Below are 16,706 nucleotides of genomic sequence, written 5' to 3' on the forward strand. Positions count from 1 at the left end.
TCTCTATTCCTTAATTGTGAGGTCGATGAGAACTCTAATCCCCTCGGCAAGTAAGTAGCAGGGTGTCCCAGGACTTAACTTCCTGCCCCAAAATCAAGATGGACAAGACAACAGAAAAATAATGATGTTTATTAAGGATCTTTCTAGCCTTGTTCTCAGCTCCAGGAGCCGCTCTCTGACCTCATCCCCATTCAATGTGAATGACATAGGGAGGCCAGACTGCAGGGTGAGCCCTTTGACTGAAGGGTTCATAAAAGCAAGAGAACCTGCATGATCTCGGAGGCTGCCTCCTCTGAGGAAACTAGAGATGTGTTGCTGGGAATGTGGGCTGGCAGTCATTCGAGATGATCTCTTCCCAACTGTCCACCTGCCAGTTTATCCTTCCTCCCCGTAAATGGAAGGATCCTGATTGGGTTGGGCCTTGGGCCCCAGAAAGGATAAACAAGTGGGTCCCTTCATAAGGGCTTAAAGGTTGTAGGAAAAAAGCCAGGCCCCAATTCTCCTCCTTGCCCACTCAGGCCCTGCCCGACGGCACTGAGATAGAAGGGAGAGTGACTGGGCTAGTTTGGTGTCCCTGTTGCTCTTCTGGCCTCAAGGGACCTCCTATAGGATATCCATGGGGCTGGATGGTCAGCCCAGGCCCGAACGCTGAAGCTCCTCCTGAAGCCAAGAAGGCAATGGCTGCCCGAGTCGACTCAGCAGTTTAGACAATTCCAGATTGTGGTCCCGGAAAAAGTCAACCAGAAGAAGGCGGGACTGATGAGGGGGTGGGGGGTGGGAAGAAAGAGAAAAGTCAGACATGCTAAGAGACAGGGCAGAAGCTAAGAGATGGTTGCAGGGGGAATCTCCTACCCTAGGCGCTCACCTCAGGGTCCATGTCTGGGTACCTCCGTCCTTTGCTCTTGCCCAGGCATCGTGTCTTGCCACCCTCTAGCCCCTGGCACCAGAATCCCTTCCCCTCATCAAACCTGCTTAGCAGGAGAAGCAAACAGGTGACTTGGAGGGAAGGAATGCCAGCCCCTACAAAGACAAACATTTCCCCCTCCCCACCCTAGAGAGCTGCCCCAGACATGGTCCCTCCCAGACATGGGCCTCTTTGCCTGAGCCTCTTCAGATACATCCTCTTTCTTGTAGGTGGATCTATAAGCTCAGCACATCACCCCAGCTGTCCCCACCCGTCCCACCTGAGGCTTCTTGTGTAGTTGAGAACGGGGGTGACACCCAGGAACTTCTGGATGCTTTCCATGGAAGCTGCTGGGTTTGTGCGCAACTCCTGTCCATCCACGATCAGCACCTGGGGCAGAGGGAGAGGGACGGAAGTGCAGGCCTTGCTCTGGCCTGGGGGCAGGGGAGGGCAGGAGAAGGGCTCTACCTGCCCAGAGGGGTAATAGGTGAGCCAGCGCTGCAGATGAGTGGAATAGTAGCCAGGGATGAGGCAGCGATTCTGCAGGGCCCTCAGTGCAGGAGGAGCCTGGGCCGGGGCTGAGATCACTTGGTAGAAGGTGTGGTTCAGGGCCATAGGGTCGCCATGTGCTCGTTGATGCTGGAAAAAGTGGACGGTGTGGATGACGGTGGATGACATTTACCCCAGAAACACACGTTGTGCCCTTATGCTTCCTCTCCAAGATAACTTCCCCGTTCTTCCTCTGGCTTCCCTTCAAGGATCCTGGCCACCCCCCTCAGACTTACCTGGTACCAGGAGTAGGCCCGGTCAGCAGGATTGGTCAGTACTGTGATGATCTTAGCACGGGGCAAAAGGGCCGCTCCTCGACGTGGCACAACCTCCGAGTCAAAATAGGTGGCGCTTTTCTCAAACAGGAAGTCAGTGCTGGCATTGGAGGGGACTGGGAAAAAGTCCATGTACCTGGGCCAAAGACTTGAGGTCAAAGAGCAGAACAGTAGAGAAAGCTAGGAGATAATTCAGGAGGCCTCGTGATGTGAAGGGACTCAATCAGCAAGCACTTGTAAATACCTACTGTGTGCCCGCCACTGTGCTACCTACTTTAGACATGGATGGGAAAACGAGAAGGAAAGGGGTTCACGATGAAGGACTGGTCCGAGGGGGTCCCCCTCTCACCAATCGATACCCTTGTAGTAATTGGGGCCATTGAAGAACTGGATCTCCTCAAAGGTGCTGGAACTGGGGAAGCTGCTGGTCACAGCGGGGTGTAGGCTCAGGAAGAAGTGGACAGCCGTGGTCCCTATGAGAGACAGGGAGGAGTGTTCAGTGCAGGGACAGCTTCTCTCTGGGATTTGTCTTTCCTTCTCTCAACCCCAGGGAAGGGAGAAGAGAGCACAAAGTGAGAGCAGATGCCGACAGGCTCTAGGAGGGAGCACGGGGAGGCTGGACAGAGGGCTAGGGACCGACAGCTGTGACTTAAGCCAGTCCCTTGCCTGTCCTCACCCGTCTTCTGGGGCCCCACAATGAGGAACTTGGGGAGCCGGTCACACGTCTTCTCCTTGGACCAGATGTCTTTGTGTCTCTTATCATCACAGGGGTTCTGAGAAGAGGGGAAGAGACCAAGACTCACGTGACCTTCCTTCCCTCCTCGCTGCTCTCCTTCCATTAAGTTTCTAGCCAACCCTAGCACCCCCCAAGCGGGCTGACCTGCCAGAGCGGACTGCGTTCCTGAGGGAAGAGGTCAAAGTACTTTTGGGCCAGGGGGGCCGGGGGCAGAGTCTGCAGGCGCAGCCGGGTCCAGCACTGCAGGAAGCGCACCAGGCTCTCAAAAGTGTACAGGCCCAGCCGGTCATTCCCATAGTTAGACAGATGGGTCATGAAGATGCTGATCTGCATGGGGAGCCCCACGTCATATAAGGGGAACCTCGGCCCAAACCTGACAATCAGATTTGGAGAGAGCCCCTATTCCCACCCCAATCGGCTCAGGCCTCTCCCCCTATACCGGGTTAAGCAGAACAGTCAGGAAGAGCTCCCCACCACGGATGCTCCGGTCTAGCTCTCGAGAACCACCAGGATACTCATTGTAGAAGATGGTGTGAGTGAAGAGACCACATGTCTGTCGAGGCAGGACCTAGTGAAGGGAGGGAAGGAATAGGGACGGCTGGGGTTAACTGGGCAGAACATGGCGGTGGAAGTGAAATGCTAAGGACCAGGGAAATGGGGAAGCAGAGGCTCTGAGACATGCATTCACATTTTTTGAAACCCTTAACCTCTATCTTAGAATCATTACTAAGTATCAATTCTAAGGCAGAAGAGTGGGAAGGGATAAGCATTGGGGTTAAGTGACTTGCCCAGGGTCACAGAGCCAGGAAATGTCTAAGATTTGAACCCAGGATCTTTTGTCTCCAGATCAGCTCTCTATCCACTAAGCCACCTTGCTGCCCCTATATGGACAAGGGGCCAGAGGACACATTGGTGATGGATGGGGTTTAGTTCAGACTTAGGTTAGAAGGTCCCTCACCATGATGCCATTGTGAATAAAGCCTCTCCGGTAGCGTGCAGGGCGGAGGTGGGGATATTCTTCAGTGCTGGTCACCTGGATTCCCCATACAGATTTCCAGGCCTCATAGAGCTGTGTGTGGATGGGGTACACGCCCGAGTGGTGGGGAGCCACTGCATACCCCAGATCCGTGGGGATCCCATGCTCCTGGGAATGGCACAGACTCTCATCTGGGACTAGGGAGGTTGGGGAGTAGAGGGGTGGAAGGGATGGGGATACCATGCCAGGAAGAAAAATTGGGAAAAGAGACCTCGAGGAAGACATAAGGGGAGGGTGGTTGTGGGGAGAGGGAGAGGAAGGATGTTCCACTAAAGGGATGCCCAGGAAGTGAAGAGAGGTATGGCTGGGAGGGGCTGTGTGGAAGGCATCCAGGGGCTCTCACCAGAGCAAACTGTTTGTTGAGTCGCATCTGGTCAGCCAGCACAGAGCGATTGTGGAACAGGTGGGGCTGCATATGGCTCCACATATGGGGAAACCACCAGAACTCCTTGCGATGCCTCAGGAGCATGTCGTCCCCTGCATCCTCCTCCTCTGTCCCTGTGGCCACAGACTGACTACTATAACAAGCCACCTGATGAGCAGTGACTGTTACTTCCCATCCTCACTCCGGCCCTTCTCTGTGCTGTGGTGGATGGGGACCATGTCTGATGAACGATGGGCCTTTGAACCCTAGCTTATGAATACTTAGCACCTACTAACCAGGACTCCTAGTTCCCGCACTCCTCATCCCCAGAGCAATGTGTGCTGAATGGCACCTAGTAGGTACTTGAAAATGTTTACTGACTGACCATGAAGATGAATTTTCTATTGACTCCTGTTGCCTGCTTGGCCCTGAGCACCACCATTCATCTCCAGTCCCCACACTAGCCACATTCATTTGATCCCAGAAAGCAAGGCAGTGAAGGGGTTAAGAGCCTACAGCAGTGGGTGCCCTGGAGAACTTGGGGAATGTAACTCACCTGTATGGTAGAACTTGCCCGAGAAGCCCAAATTGAAAGTAAAGTTGGGGACCAACGCCCTGAGTTTGCTCTGTGTGGTGAGCAGGGCCTGGTGAAAGCAAGCAGAAAAAAAAAAGCTCCATAGGATCTGGAAGAAGCACAAAGTGGTCCTGCCGTGGCCAGGGAAGAGCAGGGAATGAACCAGTTTCTGGAAACCTCTGGGTTAACAAGTCAAGGAAGGTAATGGGGATGGGGGCGGGGAGGGGGATGGACGAATCTCTCCCAAAGCAGCAAGGGGGTAGTGCGTGAAAAGGGAAGGGAGACTAACCTCAACATCAGCCACCTTCATCCGGGTGCCTTCCTTGCCCACAAAAATATCATCAATGTCCACCAGGATATAGCGATCGAGGGCGAGGCAGAGGCGCTTCCCAGTGAGGTAGGCGACAGCATCCACAAAGACTAGTTTGTGAAGCCAGAAGGTGAGGCTGTGGCCAAAAAGCACCCGCTGGATGCCATCATGCAAGCCCAGGTCCTGTACCACCGTGGGCAGGCGGGCGCGGCGGGGCACCGGGCCCAGGGCAGAGGCCTCAGCCAGGCGAGGGCTGGCCAGCAGCACCGGCTCGTACGTGCTGTGGTTGGACTGGAAGACTGTCCAGTCCTCCCCAGGCAGGGGCCCAGGTTCTAAACGACTAGGCCGAGTGAGATGCAGCAGGGGGGCAGCAGGGTTCACCTGATAGTCGCGCAGCCCCAGATTGGAATGTAGGAAGAGAGGAAAGCCTTTGAGCTGGGCGCTGAGCAGGCTGTGCTCGTGGGCACGGAAAAAGCCAATGATGCCCACCCCGTATTCCACGCAGTATCGGTCCAAGAGCTCACGGCTCCAAGCATCCAGGTTGACGTATTTAAGCAGGTTCTCATAGACAACAAGGGCGTATCGACCCCTGGCACGTTCAGTCAGCGTGGGCATATCTCCCCGGCCAGGGGCTAGTTCTGTGCTATATCGAAAACGGCTGGATTCCAAGATGGCCACAATTTCCTGACCAAGCTGCGAGTATACACTTTCCACAAACACCAGCACCACAGGCTCGGTGCGAGCTGTTTCTGAGGGCCGGGGAGGCCAAGGTGGAGCTGGGGGTCGGGCTGGCCCAGGCCCAGCTGCCCCACTGCTGCTGCAGTCACCCAGGGGCAGGGGCAGGGGCTCCTTGGCCTTGGGGGTGGTTGACACATAGTAGGCCAGGAAGGCCATAGAGGCCAGGCTGAAGGCAATAAGCAGCAACACCAGGCGATGCAGCTCCAGCTGCCGGGCTGGACGTACCACTCTCCACAGCTGGAGCATGGCGTGGGAAGGAGGGCACTGAGGTTCTTGGGGAGGGTAAGGAAGAGGCCCTGGAGCTGGTGGGGAACAGGGCAAGACAGAAGAGAGAGGCTCTCTCAAAGAGGAAGCAGAGATCAGCTCTCTGGAGGAGTGAAGAGGTAGAAAAGAGCTCCCTTAGTACAGGTGAGGAAAGACCAAGGGGGGGGCCGGGCATGCTCCATTAGCCTCACGTCACCATGGTCCTTGGCCCATGGTTCTGGGCTGCAAGGCTTGCCAATGCTCCCTGCAGGCACTGGCTGGGCTTCTCACACAGGCATCAGTGGGCAGCCCAAGCTCCGTGGCTCTGGTGCTATCACCTGCAGGACACAAAGGAAGGGCTAAGGCTAGACTCTCCTTGTTCTGGTCTCTCTAGCCCATCCTTGGCCTGGTCCCAACTCACCTCCTGCTTCAGTGGATGATTTGTCTTCTGAAAACAAGCTTCTGTGTGGAAAGAGGACAGTATGAGGTCCTGCCTCAGGGGCTCCTAATCACTGTCCAGATCCATTTTCATCAGCTCAGCTCCGAGCCCCACTGGTCAGGGGAGGGAAAAGCTCCTTGGTCCAAACAGGAGGGGAACTGAAGCTAGGCTCAGGGCTACCAAGAGCCCAGGAATGGGCAGTCAGCAACAGCTCTGCCTTCTTTACTGGGAAAGGAAGGATGCCCAGGAAGCAGCTGCCCAGAATCAGATAAAAGGTGGCCCCTATTATCACATTATTGCTGCTATCTCTTATCATAGCTCATTATTCACATGGCCAACAGACCCAACACTGCAGCCTAACGGTCATCAATGAACATTTGGCAAAGTGCCCAGTGCTGGGGGTGGGGAAGGGAATGGGGTCTCACCTTCACCACTCAATGCAAAAAGTGAAGGGCAACCACAGCCCCAGAGCAGCTCACATGAGAGGGACCTAGGAGAATGCAGAGATAGGCTGAGTGTGAGGCCCAGCTCCCTGGTCTCCCCTGGCCTATGGAGGGCCCCAAGGGGCAACAAAGGGCAGAGCCAGGTAACACAAGGAGAGGCAGAAGGAGAAGCTGGTGGGCCTGTGGAGCAGGGCAAAAAGGAGGCACGGCCATCAATGCTAATCTGGCTCTCTGGCCCAGTCCCCCTCACCTCCTAGGTGAGTGAAGAAGCATCTGGGGGATGGCCATGCCTTCACTGGCCACTGCACAAATGTGGGGAGGAGTGCAGGAAGGCAGAGGAGTCACTGGGGCAGCGACCTCTTTGGGAGACATGGCCACCACAAGGGGGGCACTGAGGGACTGGGGATGCTTGGGGGAAACCGCTCCTGTGATCCTGGGATGTGGAAACAGAGGCTGGGGCAACAGAGCGGGGTATAGGGTGCCTGGGCCAAGGGGCCCTGATGGTCAGATGTTCAGGGAGGGGGGTGCTCAAAAGGCTGGGATTTGGAGAGCATACCAGACAGGGGAGGGCTTTGGGGGACCAAGGAGGAATACTTGGGGTGAGCATAGTAGGGCATGAGGTGGGAGGGCACTGGGTGCCAGGGAGCCAAAGGGGCAGGAACTGCTCAGAGACAGGGGCACTTGGGACAGATTAGGCCACTAGGTTAGAGAAGCATTGTGGAACACCCGTCCAGGAGACAGAGAGGGGACACGGGGTGATGAGGGCGGGGTAAGGGGACACAGTGACAGGGAAACAAGGGAGACACTGGGCGTGGGGACACTGGGTAAGGGCACTAGGAGGAACTCTGGGCAGACATGGGATGAGGGGGGCATTGGGTGTAGGGACATGGGTGAGGGGACACTGGATGTGGGGACGCTGAGTGAGGGGACGTTGGGTGTGGGGACACAGTAAGGGGAATACGGGGTGAGGGGGACTTGGTGAGAGGACACTGGGCCGGGGGACTCCGGGTTACAGCCCACGAAGGGGCACGATCCTGAGGGGGGGCGGGCCAAGGACGCCCAGCCACGGGGTGCGCTTCCCAGAGTGCTGCTCACCCGGCGGGCGGGGCGGTGTCTCCGCGGTCGCCGAGCTCCGCCGTGTCCCCGGGTCCCCCGGGCGCCCACCTCTCCCGGATCCGGGCTCCGCCGCGGCGGCTCCGCCATCTCCCCGCGATCGCTCCGCGGCAGGCGGGCCGAACCACAGCTTCCCAGGGGAGCAAAGGGGGCGGGCCTTGCTGATCGGACCCGGGAGTGGGCCCCGTCGGTTTTGAGCTGGCCTGTTGCACCCTTCTGTGTCTCCTAGAGGAACGTGTGGGCTCTCTCACGATGCTGTACCTGAACGCGCGGCTCCTCCCTGGAGCCAGGGGTGTGATTCTCCCCCATCTTTCTGAGAGAGTGGAACAGTCCGGGCGTAGCGTCAGACGTCAAGGACCACGGAGGGGAAGCGTCGCGGGGCGTTGAGGCTGGTCGGTCCAATCCCGGAGAGGGGGGTTTGGACTAGTCCATTGTTCCGGAGGGATGGGGGTGGGGGCGGGAATGAGGGCGGGGCAGACCATTCCATGGCACCGTGCAGGGGAGACTTCGAGACGGTGAATGGTGGTCGAACCGGGAAGCTGGGCAAGCAGAGGGCTTGACGTGGCCTGGGATGTTTAGGGGCTGATGGGCGCCTAGGAGACGCTCATTTTCCGTAAGTGGACTCTACAAAGGGTCCGAGGCTTTATCAGTCTAAGACACAACCACCTCTGAGGTCGGAGAGTCTAGTCAATGATTCCCCCACCCCTCCTTTAATTCTCACCCTAGGCTTCCCCCCACGTGTCTCCAAAGACCCAAACAACCACTCCACGGAGCTAGGCTGGAGAGAGAGGGAGGGGCAGGCGTACACACTCGTCGGGGACAGACACGGACCCATTGGAACCCAGCACCCCCTTCTCCTAGTGTCAAATACTTAGCTATGAGCCCCCAAAACCAACAACACTGTGGACTGTTTAAATGTTATTTTATTAAATATCTTTAGTTCAAGGTTTCGTTTGTAACAAAGCTATGAAGGGTCTACCAACATTCAGAACAAACACTAGCTAGTTCTTAAATTATTTCTATGTCATCATGCAAAAATTCTGCATCAAATGCCTTCCATTTCCTGTTTAAAAGGTGATTTTTTTAATAATCTAAATTCTATAGATGCTGACGTTAGCCCCAGAAGAGGAGAGTAAGAATGCTAAGGAGAGGTGGGGCTGGAGCAGCCAATATCAAGCTATGGGTTTCAAAGACCATTTGTCTCAAAGACTGCAAAACCAAACCATGTTGTGAAGTTGTCTGCGTGCTGGCAATGCAGAATGCAGGAAAGGAAAGGGGGCCTGGGGCCCAGAGGGTGGGCATGCACACCTGGCCCTTGGGGGCTCTCAGCTCCTCTCCTGCCCCCAATCACTATAGCTTCATACTCTGAAGGCACTCCAGGGGCTCTGGGGCCTGCCCACCTTCCCTGGAAAGGTGCAGGTAGGTCAGTATTTGTGCACAGGACCCTGGCACATGACCTAATTTGTCCTCAAACACCTTTCCTTCTTCCTGTGTGAGGTGCAATTCCCTCCCTTGTGGCAGTAGAACCCCCTGGGAATAGGAAGGAAAATTGAGGGGAGCCATGGCCCTGGGCACCTCCTTTTTTGGGGTGCATGCAGGGTAGAGGAAGGTGAAGGCCCATGCAGACTCTCCAGCAGCAATTCTCAGCCTCTGTTGGTCAGTAGAGAGGTCTCTTGAAGTAGGGACACCTAGGCAAGAGTTAGACAAGCCAACTCCAGAGAGAAAACAAGATGGACAGTCCCATGTCTCCCATTCCCATTAGGGCACTCTGTAGTGGCCCCAGGCCCAGATGAGGTTTGGAATTGGGGCCATCACCATGAAAAAAAAAGGCAAGACAAAGACAACTAAAATCGGCACAGAAATGGAATTGCCCAAGGCTACAGGGGGAGTAGCAGGGCTCCATCCTGGCCAAGTCATACTAGAACAAACAACAAGCAAAGCGGCAGCCCCTACCCCTTCCCAGCTGGGGGTCCAGGCCTTGGTACCCAGACCCATGCGTGGTTGTGCATCCTATAGAAATAGATGGATGAGGGAGTACATGTCATACTAACACCAGGTTTCTGCCTGCTTCCTAGTGGACACATTTCTGCAGCACCAAGCCTCCTGGCTATGCTAAGTGAACAGTACAGTAAAATCCCAGCCGCAAGCCCACCATCTTGGAACCGCTGCTTTTCAGTGCTGCCTTTGCAATGGTAGCTGCCTGGGGAGGATGCCATCTTCCCCCTGGGAAGGGAAAAATAAGCTCCAAGCATTAGCCATCTCATGACCTGTCGCCGGTCTGGCCTTCCCTCTGGGCTCACGTGCACACTCTGAAGAAGTCCATTCCTAGGACCCAGGGCTGGGCAAGCCACCTCAGGGGCTGCAGAGATCCGGATGACCCCGCGCACAGTCGCTTTTGTGGCCTGGAGCAGGGGCAGGGTCAAGAGTTCCTGCCTGGGCCCCACTCCCCCAAGAGTCCATGGGGATTGGCAAGCCTGGGCTTACTCACTGCCAGGTAGAGGAGCCTGATGCTCAAACTCCTGCCCTCTTGCCAGCCCAGGGAGGGGCTGCAGGTGGTTTTAAAACATGATCAGCTGTATGGATTCCTTTTTTTTAAAACAATCTTTTTTTCTTTTTCTTTTTTTTTAAATGTAAAAAACACCTCGGTACAGCAGAGACAGACACGATGGGCGGGCGGGCTGCATGCAGGGGCGTGCATTGGTTGCTGCCGCTTTGTAATTTTAATTGTTTTTTTAAACCTCAAACGAACATGACTGCCGCTGTCACTCAGGCCCTCCAGAGCCGCTGGCTGCGAAGGTTCGACCTCTGGCTGGGAATCTCCTAACATCACTGCCGGAAAGAACACAGGAATAGGCCATGGGGGTGAAGGACAAGGGTAAATTATAGGAATTTCTACCCACATCGTACCAGGGTGGGCAGAGGCATGAGAAGGTGGCAGGGCAGGAAATATAGGTCCTTCTCCCCAACCCTTCACCCAAAGACTGTCCAGTCCCCACTAGAATGAAAGCTTCTTGAGAACAGGCACAGTTTTCTATTCTTTTTATAAACCCAACACCTGGCAGAGGATTTTGTCCCTAGCCTCCTATTTAATAAATTTTAATAAATATATTTTTTTAAACTCTGACCTTCCATCTTGAAATCAATACTGTGTATTGGCTCCAAGGCAGAAGAGCAGTGAGGACTAGGCAATAGGGGTCAAGTGACTTGCCCAGGGTCACACAGCTGGGAAGTGTCCGAGGCCATATTTGAACCCAGGACCTCCCGTCTCTAGGCCTGGCTCTCCATCCACTAAGAGCCACCTAGTTGCCCCCAAATTTTAATAAATCTTTGATCCGTTGAACTGGGTGAAAGGTCCTAGAGGGTCCCCCAATTGCTCATCTCAACTCCCAGCCACGGGGCTCACCTGAGGGAGAGCTCACTGCAGCGGGGCAGCAGGGGCCCCCGAACAGTGGTAGTGCACATTGAGCCATTTGCCGTCACGGCGGTGCCAGACTCGGGTCTCCTCAGACTGGCTAGTACGGGGCCGGCCCTGGCCATCAATGTACTGGGTAAGGCGTATGTAGGCGATGCAGGCTGCGTCCTCCCCAATGACATGCACGTGGGGATTCAGGATGGTCGTGTGGATGGGCTTGCTGTTCTTAGATAGTACTGCAGGGAGGAACAAGGATTAGGCTTGCAATGTGGAACTGACCCGGCGTCCTCTCCTGCCCTGGTGCCAGCACCCCAACGTTTCCCCCAAAGTCTGGGGCTTGCTCTATCTCTACCAAACAGCCGTCGGCGCAGCGTGGGCTGTGATAACCCTATCGCATCATCACCCCTTTATCTAAGCGCAACCAAACCGCTAACTTGGAATGCAAAAGGCCCCCTTGTGACAGGAAGTAGGACGGTTACAAAGCTTGTGATCGCCCAGCACTGCATCCAGGAAGTTCCCAGGGCGCACAGGGTCCTTGGGGAGAAAGGCAAATGGAGCTGGGTGGGCAGATCTCAGAGGAGCCAGTACGGGTTTTATCGATGGGCATTCTAATCTTGATGAGAATAGGCAAGCCTTCTGAAAGCTCGAGGCTTCAAGAAGTCACACGCATTCTAGGTGATCCAAAGTTTCCCCTCTGCCCAGCTGAACACCGGGGACGGGGAGGCAAACGGATGAGACAACAGATGTGTGCTGGCACCAGAGCTGGACTGGGTCAAGAAGGTGGGAGGGAGAGGGAGGGCGTCTGAATCAGGAATGGGCTTCTACCCCCGAAGAATTCCCAAAGGCCCTCTCTGAAAAAGGCAAGGGAAGGGTCACCCAACGGGCAGAAGAGAGATGCAGGGCGAGTACGAGTAGCCTCTGACATTCCCAATTCATTTGGGGGCAGCCCGGGAGCACCATGCCTGAAATGTGGCCTCAGACACTGCCTGGCTGTGTTACCCTGGACAAATCACTAAACCCCAATTGCCTGGCCCTTACTGCTCTGCCTTGGAAAAGATACTTGAGGGTTTTAAAAAGGGAAAAAAAAAGCATAGAAGCGCTCTGAGACCAAAAAGTTTGGAAACAGCTGCTCGTAGGTTTCTTGACAGCTGTGGAGGATCTATGTGAGGTCGAAGGGCATGAAGGGTTCGCAGGCCTCAGTAGGGGTCATCTGTATCCCCCCAGGATGGTTAATGGATCTGAATCAGTGACAGATCCAGCCAAGAAGTCTTTAAGGTCTGAACCCAACACCTTCATGGCTTCCTTCCTCAAAATCCGGAATTCGAGCCCAGCCAGACAAGGCTGCAAAGGGACCTCTTTAGCCATCTAACTTGCCCAATAGCTTCCATTCTCACCCGGACTGTAAGCTGCTCTATTAGGAGACTTAAAGCTACGGTTAATCATTTACGTATTTGCTGAGATCAACCCAGGTGCCTCATTTGCCAGTACTTGACCCAGACTGACACGGCAGAGATTGTAAGCCATGGCCATGGCCCGGACGGCAAGCTCTACTTTCTTGGCAAGCTTACAGCAGTCTTGGGGGAAGGATGGAAGCATATACAGAAGCAAGAGGCTGAGATAAGCAGACGGAAAGAAGGGAGGGCTGCAAAGGGGGAAGAAGGCAGGCGGAGGAAGAAGGAAGTGAGAGGAGGCAGGTGGGAGTATCTCAGCAGCACGAACCCACTCACGATTCTCAAAGTAAAATTTATGGAAGTCCATCCCCTCCACCAGGTTGCCGAGGGCCTCAGGCTCGAAGGAGGTGAGGCCCGGATCACAGATCTTCCTGTGGAAGAAAGCCAGTCAGAGCAGCGTTCTTGGGGCATCTCTCTGTATCCCTCCCTCTCCTTGGCTGCAGCACACCAGCCATATGCTAGGAATCAGGGCACATGATCTGATCCTTTGTCATCTGGTCTCGGTAGCAGTCCTGGGCTTTCCCTCGCACCCACCAGGAAGCTCGGAGACCCTCGGAGAGCCTCCTGGGCAAGGCTGTCCCATGAGGAGCCCAACTGGCTGAGGCTCAGCACGCCAGTCCCCCGAGGCCCCGAAGGAACCCCGTTTTCTTCTTAGGACAGACACCCTGAGGTCAGATGGGCACTTTCTTCTGGGAAGTGAGCTTTGCCCCACAGCATGCCCTTCTACTCACGTGTAGGCATCAAAATCCCCATTGTTGATGGCTTCAATCAGCTGCTCCGTGATCTTAATGATTTCTTGTTTCCGAACTGTGGGAGAAAAACCCTGCCATTCACCTGCCCAGGGGTGGGGAGAACCCGGGGAAAGCCCCCCTGCTCCTTCCCGGAACCCCTCTGCCCCCAGGTTACAATATTCTATTCCCTCTACCTTTAAGCCAGGCCTTCCCACCCTGACCATCCTTTCCCACCCCTCGGAGCCCCCCAGGACAGCTGAGGGGGGGGGGGTCTCGGGCTTGTGCCCTCCTCCTACATCGACAGCCAAACCCAAGGTAACCCCCAAAGACACACGAGGAAGATTCCGTCGTCCACCAAAGTCCGCTCGCAGGCTCGCTCTCCTATCCTTGCCAGCCCAAGCCGTCCCCAAAGGTTCCTCCCTCCACACTCCCAGCCAGGTGCTCCCGCAGCCCCGGACTAGCTCCAAATGGCTCTGGTCCCTAGGCCAGGGGAGCCGAGCCCCTCCTGGGTAAAAAGATGGCAGCAGGGCCAGGCCGGAAAGGACGGCCAGCCCCATTCTCTCCTGGCACACAGGGGGCAGGGCGTGCCTGTGTTAGCTAGAAGCCAGGGCCCCGGCCAGCCCCACACCAGAGAGCAGAAAGGGAGCAGCCACAGCAGCGCTGGGGGCCCCGACCTGCGCCACGGCTCCCGCCGGCCATCCGGCTGGGCCGCGGCGGAGCCCTGAACGAGGGGCAGGCGGGCGGGGGGCTGTGAGGGGAGCAGCCTACACTCCCGGGCAGCTCACTTACACGGAGCGCCACTAAGATCGAAAGGCACCACGAGAGTGAGGGAGGGCTCGGACTGAGCCCGTGCTAGCCCTGACGGGAGCCCCGGCCCGTCCCAGGCCATAAGCCTTTCCTCCCAGGAGTGAGCGGCTGCAAGACAAATGCAAGCGTTAGAAGAGCATTCCGCTGCAGCCCGGGGTGGAGGGGTAGGGAGAGGGGCGGCAAAGCCCCGCCAGAGCGTCACCCACGGCGGGGCGCGCGCACAGCCAACAGGCACCCCTGGGCAGGCAGCAACCCAAACTCCACAGCCTTGCAGGCAAGCACGTGCAAGCGCGCTTGGACACACAGGCCGCCCAGGCCGAGAGCCTCTCTCCCCCTTCTGCTCTGCCATCTGGCTAGCGGGGGGGCCGGGCCCAGAGGAAAATGGGGGGCGAGAAAAGGAGGGTGGCCTCTCTGCCCAGGGGGCCCGGCAGCTGGGGAAGACCAGCTGGATCGTCCAACACCTCCCCGCGTCTGCGCAGCTTCTCCGGGGACACAGCCTCCTGCGTGATGACGGCCGCCTGCCCCCCCACCCGGGGCCACAACAAGATTTCTGCACCTCCATGACCCTTCCCTAGGCACCCAGGGAGGCTGCTCTCTCGATCACGCTGCCTCCACACGTCCGCCCCACCCCCAGGCAGAGGCTGTGCCCTCGACCCTGGCGCCGCCGGCCTGGCTCCTGTCCGTGGGCTCGCTGGAGAGCTTCAGTGCAAGGGGAGCCGGGCGGATGGAGGGGATGGGGAGCGTGCCTCCCTCCAACTTACTGGCTGAGGAGCAGAGAGAAGGCTGGGGCTGCATGCCTGCTGAGGGGGCTGTTCTGTCCCGGGGACTCCGTCCATCAGACCCCAAGCTGCTGCGATCCCCAGTGCGGAGCTGGGCAGCTAGCCGAGCAGGGGAGGGTGGCCAAAACAGACAAAACAAGGCAGGTGAACCCCCAAGCCAGACGGGAACCCCCAAGCCCATGCTACTGGAGAGCTGGGGCCACGATGAAGTCTCACGCTGCCGCTGGGCTCTGGCCCAGACCCCAGCCACTGCCTCTGTCCCAAGGCTTCCCCGTCTGGAGGCAAGTGGAAAGGCCAACGGGTGCATCTTTGACTTAAAGAACCTTTGAAAGGGGAACCGAAGACCCTAGAGCCAGGAGGCACTCGTCCTGTCCATGAGCATGGGGCAGCGAACCGGCTTCTTCCAATCTACCAGCATTCCTTGGGTACCATTTTTATCTCCTCCATCCTAGCCCTCCCACGACCTGCAAGTAGTCTTTATTCCATGCTAAAACGCTTGTTTCTGTTGGGCTTCAAAGGTCTGGCCCTTTTATTGTCCCTGGGTCGGGACTGGTTCTGAGGAGCTCCCAGCTTTGCCAATATCCCTTGGGTTTGGCCTGGGGGGAGGGGGAGAGGGAGCAGACAAAAGGATCCGGAACCAGGGCCCAGGAGCCGTAGGTGCTGCAGTTTGCTTCCTCGCCTTCCCTCTATTCTAACTGCAATGGGGCCCGTGGTTGTAGGCTTGGAGTGTCCTGGAGGAAGGGTGGCTTGGGACCAGACCTCCCCGCCGGTGCTTTTTTACTAGGTCCTTCCCTCCTTCTTTTGTCTTATTCTAACAACATTCCCAGACCCCGTTGGCTTTGTAATGGGCAGGGGGGAGTTCAGGTGCGACTTTGACATCTCCAATACCATTCTGGTTTCTAGAGGACCAGGTCCCCGTCGCCCCCAGGCACTGCTTTTTGAGCCGTATCCTCGGAAGGACGGGCAATGGCACAGGCTCAGAAAGAACTTGGGGCGAAGGTGAGATGGATGCTTGTTTAACCCCGCCGGACCCCTTTCCTCTCCCTATCCCAGGACCCCGCTGCCCGGAGCCCGAAGAAGTCCCTGCTGTCCCTTGCGAAGTCAGCTATGGAGAAGATTCCCTCTCCCCTCTTACCTTTGAGGTCTTCATCTTCAGTATTGGTGTTACAACTTTCTGTGGAGCCCTGCCGGATGAAAAAAAGAGCCTGTTACTGTCCATTCAGCCCTCAAAAGCCGGGAGGAAGAGAAAAGAAGGGAGTGGGAGGCAGCTCCAAGGAAAAGAAGGGAGAGCGATGACTTCCCGAGCCCTCCTGTACAACTCCATCCTTGCCCGGCTGAGACACAACGGGGATGGCTAAGGCGTAATCAAAGCACAGACTCTCCTTGCTGAGGACCAAGTCCAGCTCTTCCAGGACATACAGCCAAGAAAACTAGGCTGGCTGTCTCCATTTCAGCCTAGGTTCCTGCTGGCAGTGAAGGAGGGAAATAAGCCCTCAGCATCCCTGAAGGGGGTACAGGATCCAGGGAAATGGTCTAAGCTACATCCCTCTTCCCCTCTGGTCCTGTACTGACCCCAGGCTGAAAAGGAGGCAGGCAGGGCCGGGGACCACACTCACCTTGACTCCGTCTGTTGCATTGTGTACCACGGTAGTTTGGGGTTCCTGTGAGAGGAGAAGAGGGGAGTTGCCCTCCTGTCGAGATAGGGCTGCATTTCTCTCCAGAGGGGCTCTCTTCTGTTTCCCCAGGGGCACTGTAGTAGCTGCCTGGCAGAAAATCAATCCCCAAAGGACCAAGTCTTCCAA

The 16,706-nt window shown here is 56.4% G+C and overlaps 2 protein-coding genes across 45 annotated transcripts in view; both read right to left on the reverse strand.

Moving 5' to 3' along the window:
• Positions 1-113: 113 nt before the first annotated feature.
• On the reverse strand, positions 114-8,109 carry NDST2 (N-deacetylase and N-sulfotransferase 2). Of its 5 annotated transcripts, none has more exons than XM_007478423.3 (16): positions 7,707-8,109; positions 6,594-6,658; positions 6,151-6,191; positions 4,728-6,067; positions 4,421-4,508; positions 3,844-3,998; positions 3,423-3,608; positions 2,904-3,032; positions 2,609-2,791; positions 2,405-2,501; positions 2,078-2,201; positions 1,690-1,864; positions 1,373-1,543; positions 1,185-1,294; positions 866-968; positions 114-756 (listed from the first exon to the last, which is right to left on the reverse strand). In XM_007478423.3, exons 4-16 carry the CDS (start codon positions 5,730-5,732, stop codon positions 631-633), a joined length of 2,652 nt encoding a protein of 883 aa, XP_007478485.1. In that variant the 5' UTR covers positions 5,733-6,067; positions 6,151-6,191; positions 6,594-6,658; positions 7,707-8,109; the 3' UTR covers positions 114-630. The 5 variants fall into 5 exon arrangements, with proteins under 5 accessions (XP_007478485.1, XP_007478486.1, XP_056675479.1 ...); XM_007478424.3 differs by having other exon boundaries at positions 3,423-3,533; positions 7,707-8,020; XM_056819501.1 differs by lacking the exon at positions 3,844-3,998 and having other exon boundaries at positions 3,423-3,637; positions 7,707-8,021.
• A 520-nt stretch (positions 8,110-8,629) lies between these two features.
• Positions 8,630-16,706, reverse strand: part of CAMK2G (calcium/calmodulin dependent protein kinase II gamma) — a 64,050-nt gene continuing 55,973 nt past the window's right edge. For 12 of the 40 annotated variants that reach the window (XM_056819608.1, XM_007478420.3, XM_016422023.2 and 9 more), the window contains 7 exons: positions 16,521-16,565; positions 16,040-16,088; positions 14,887-15,003; positions 13,319-13,394; positions 12,864-12,958; positions 11,128-11,372; positions 8,630-10,553 (listed from right to left, as the gene is read on the reverse strand). In XM_056819608.1, the coding sequence (XP_056675586.1) occupies positions 11,140-11,372; positions 12,864-12,958; positions 13,319-13,394; positions 14,887-15,003; positions 16,040-16,088; positions 16,521-16,565 (615 nt within the window). In that variant the 3' untranslated portion in view covers positions 8,630-10,553; positions 11,128-11,139. The other 28 variants (XM_016422035.2, XM_007478421.3, XM_007478417.3 and 25 more) reach the window with 8 other exon arrangements.

The sequence above is a fragment of the Monodelphis domestica genome, chromosome 1 (assembly GCF_027887165.1).
Source record: "Monodelphis domestica isolate mMonDom1 chromosome 1, mMonDom1.pri, whole genome shotgun sequence".
Lineage (NCBI taxonomy): Eukaryota > Metazoa > Chordata > Mammalia > Didelphimorphia > Didelphidae > Monodelphis > Monodelphis domestica.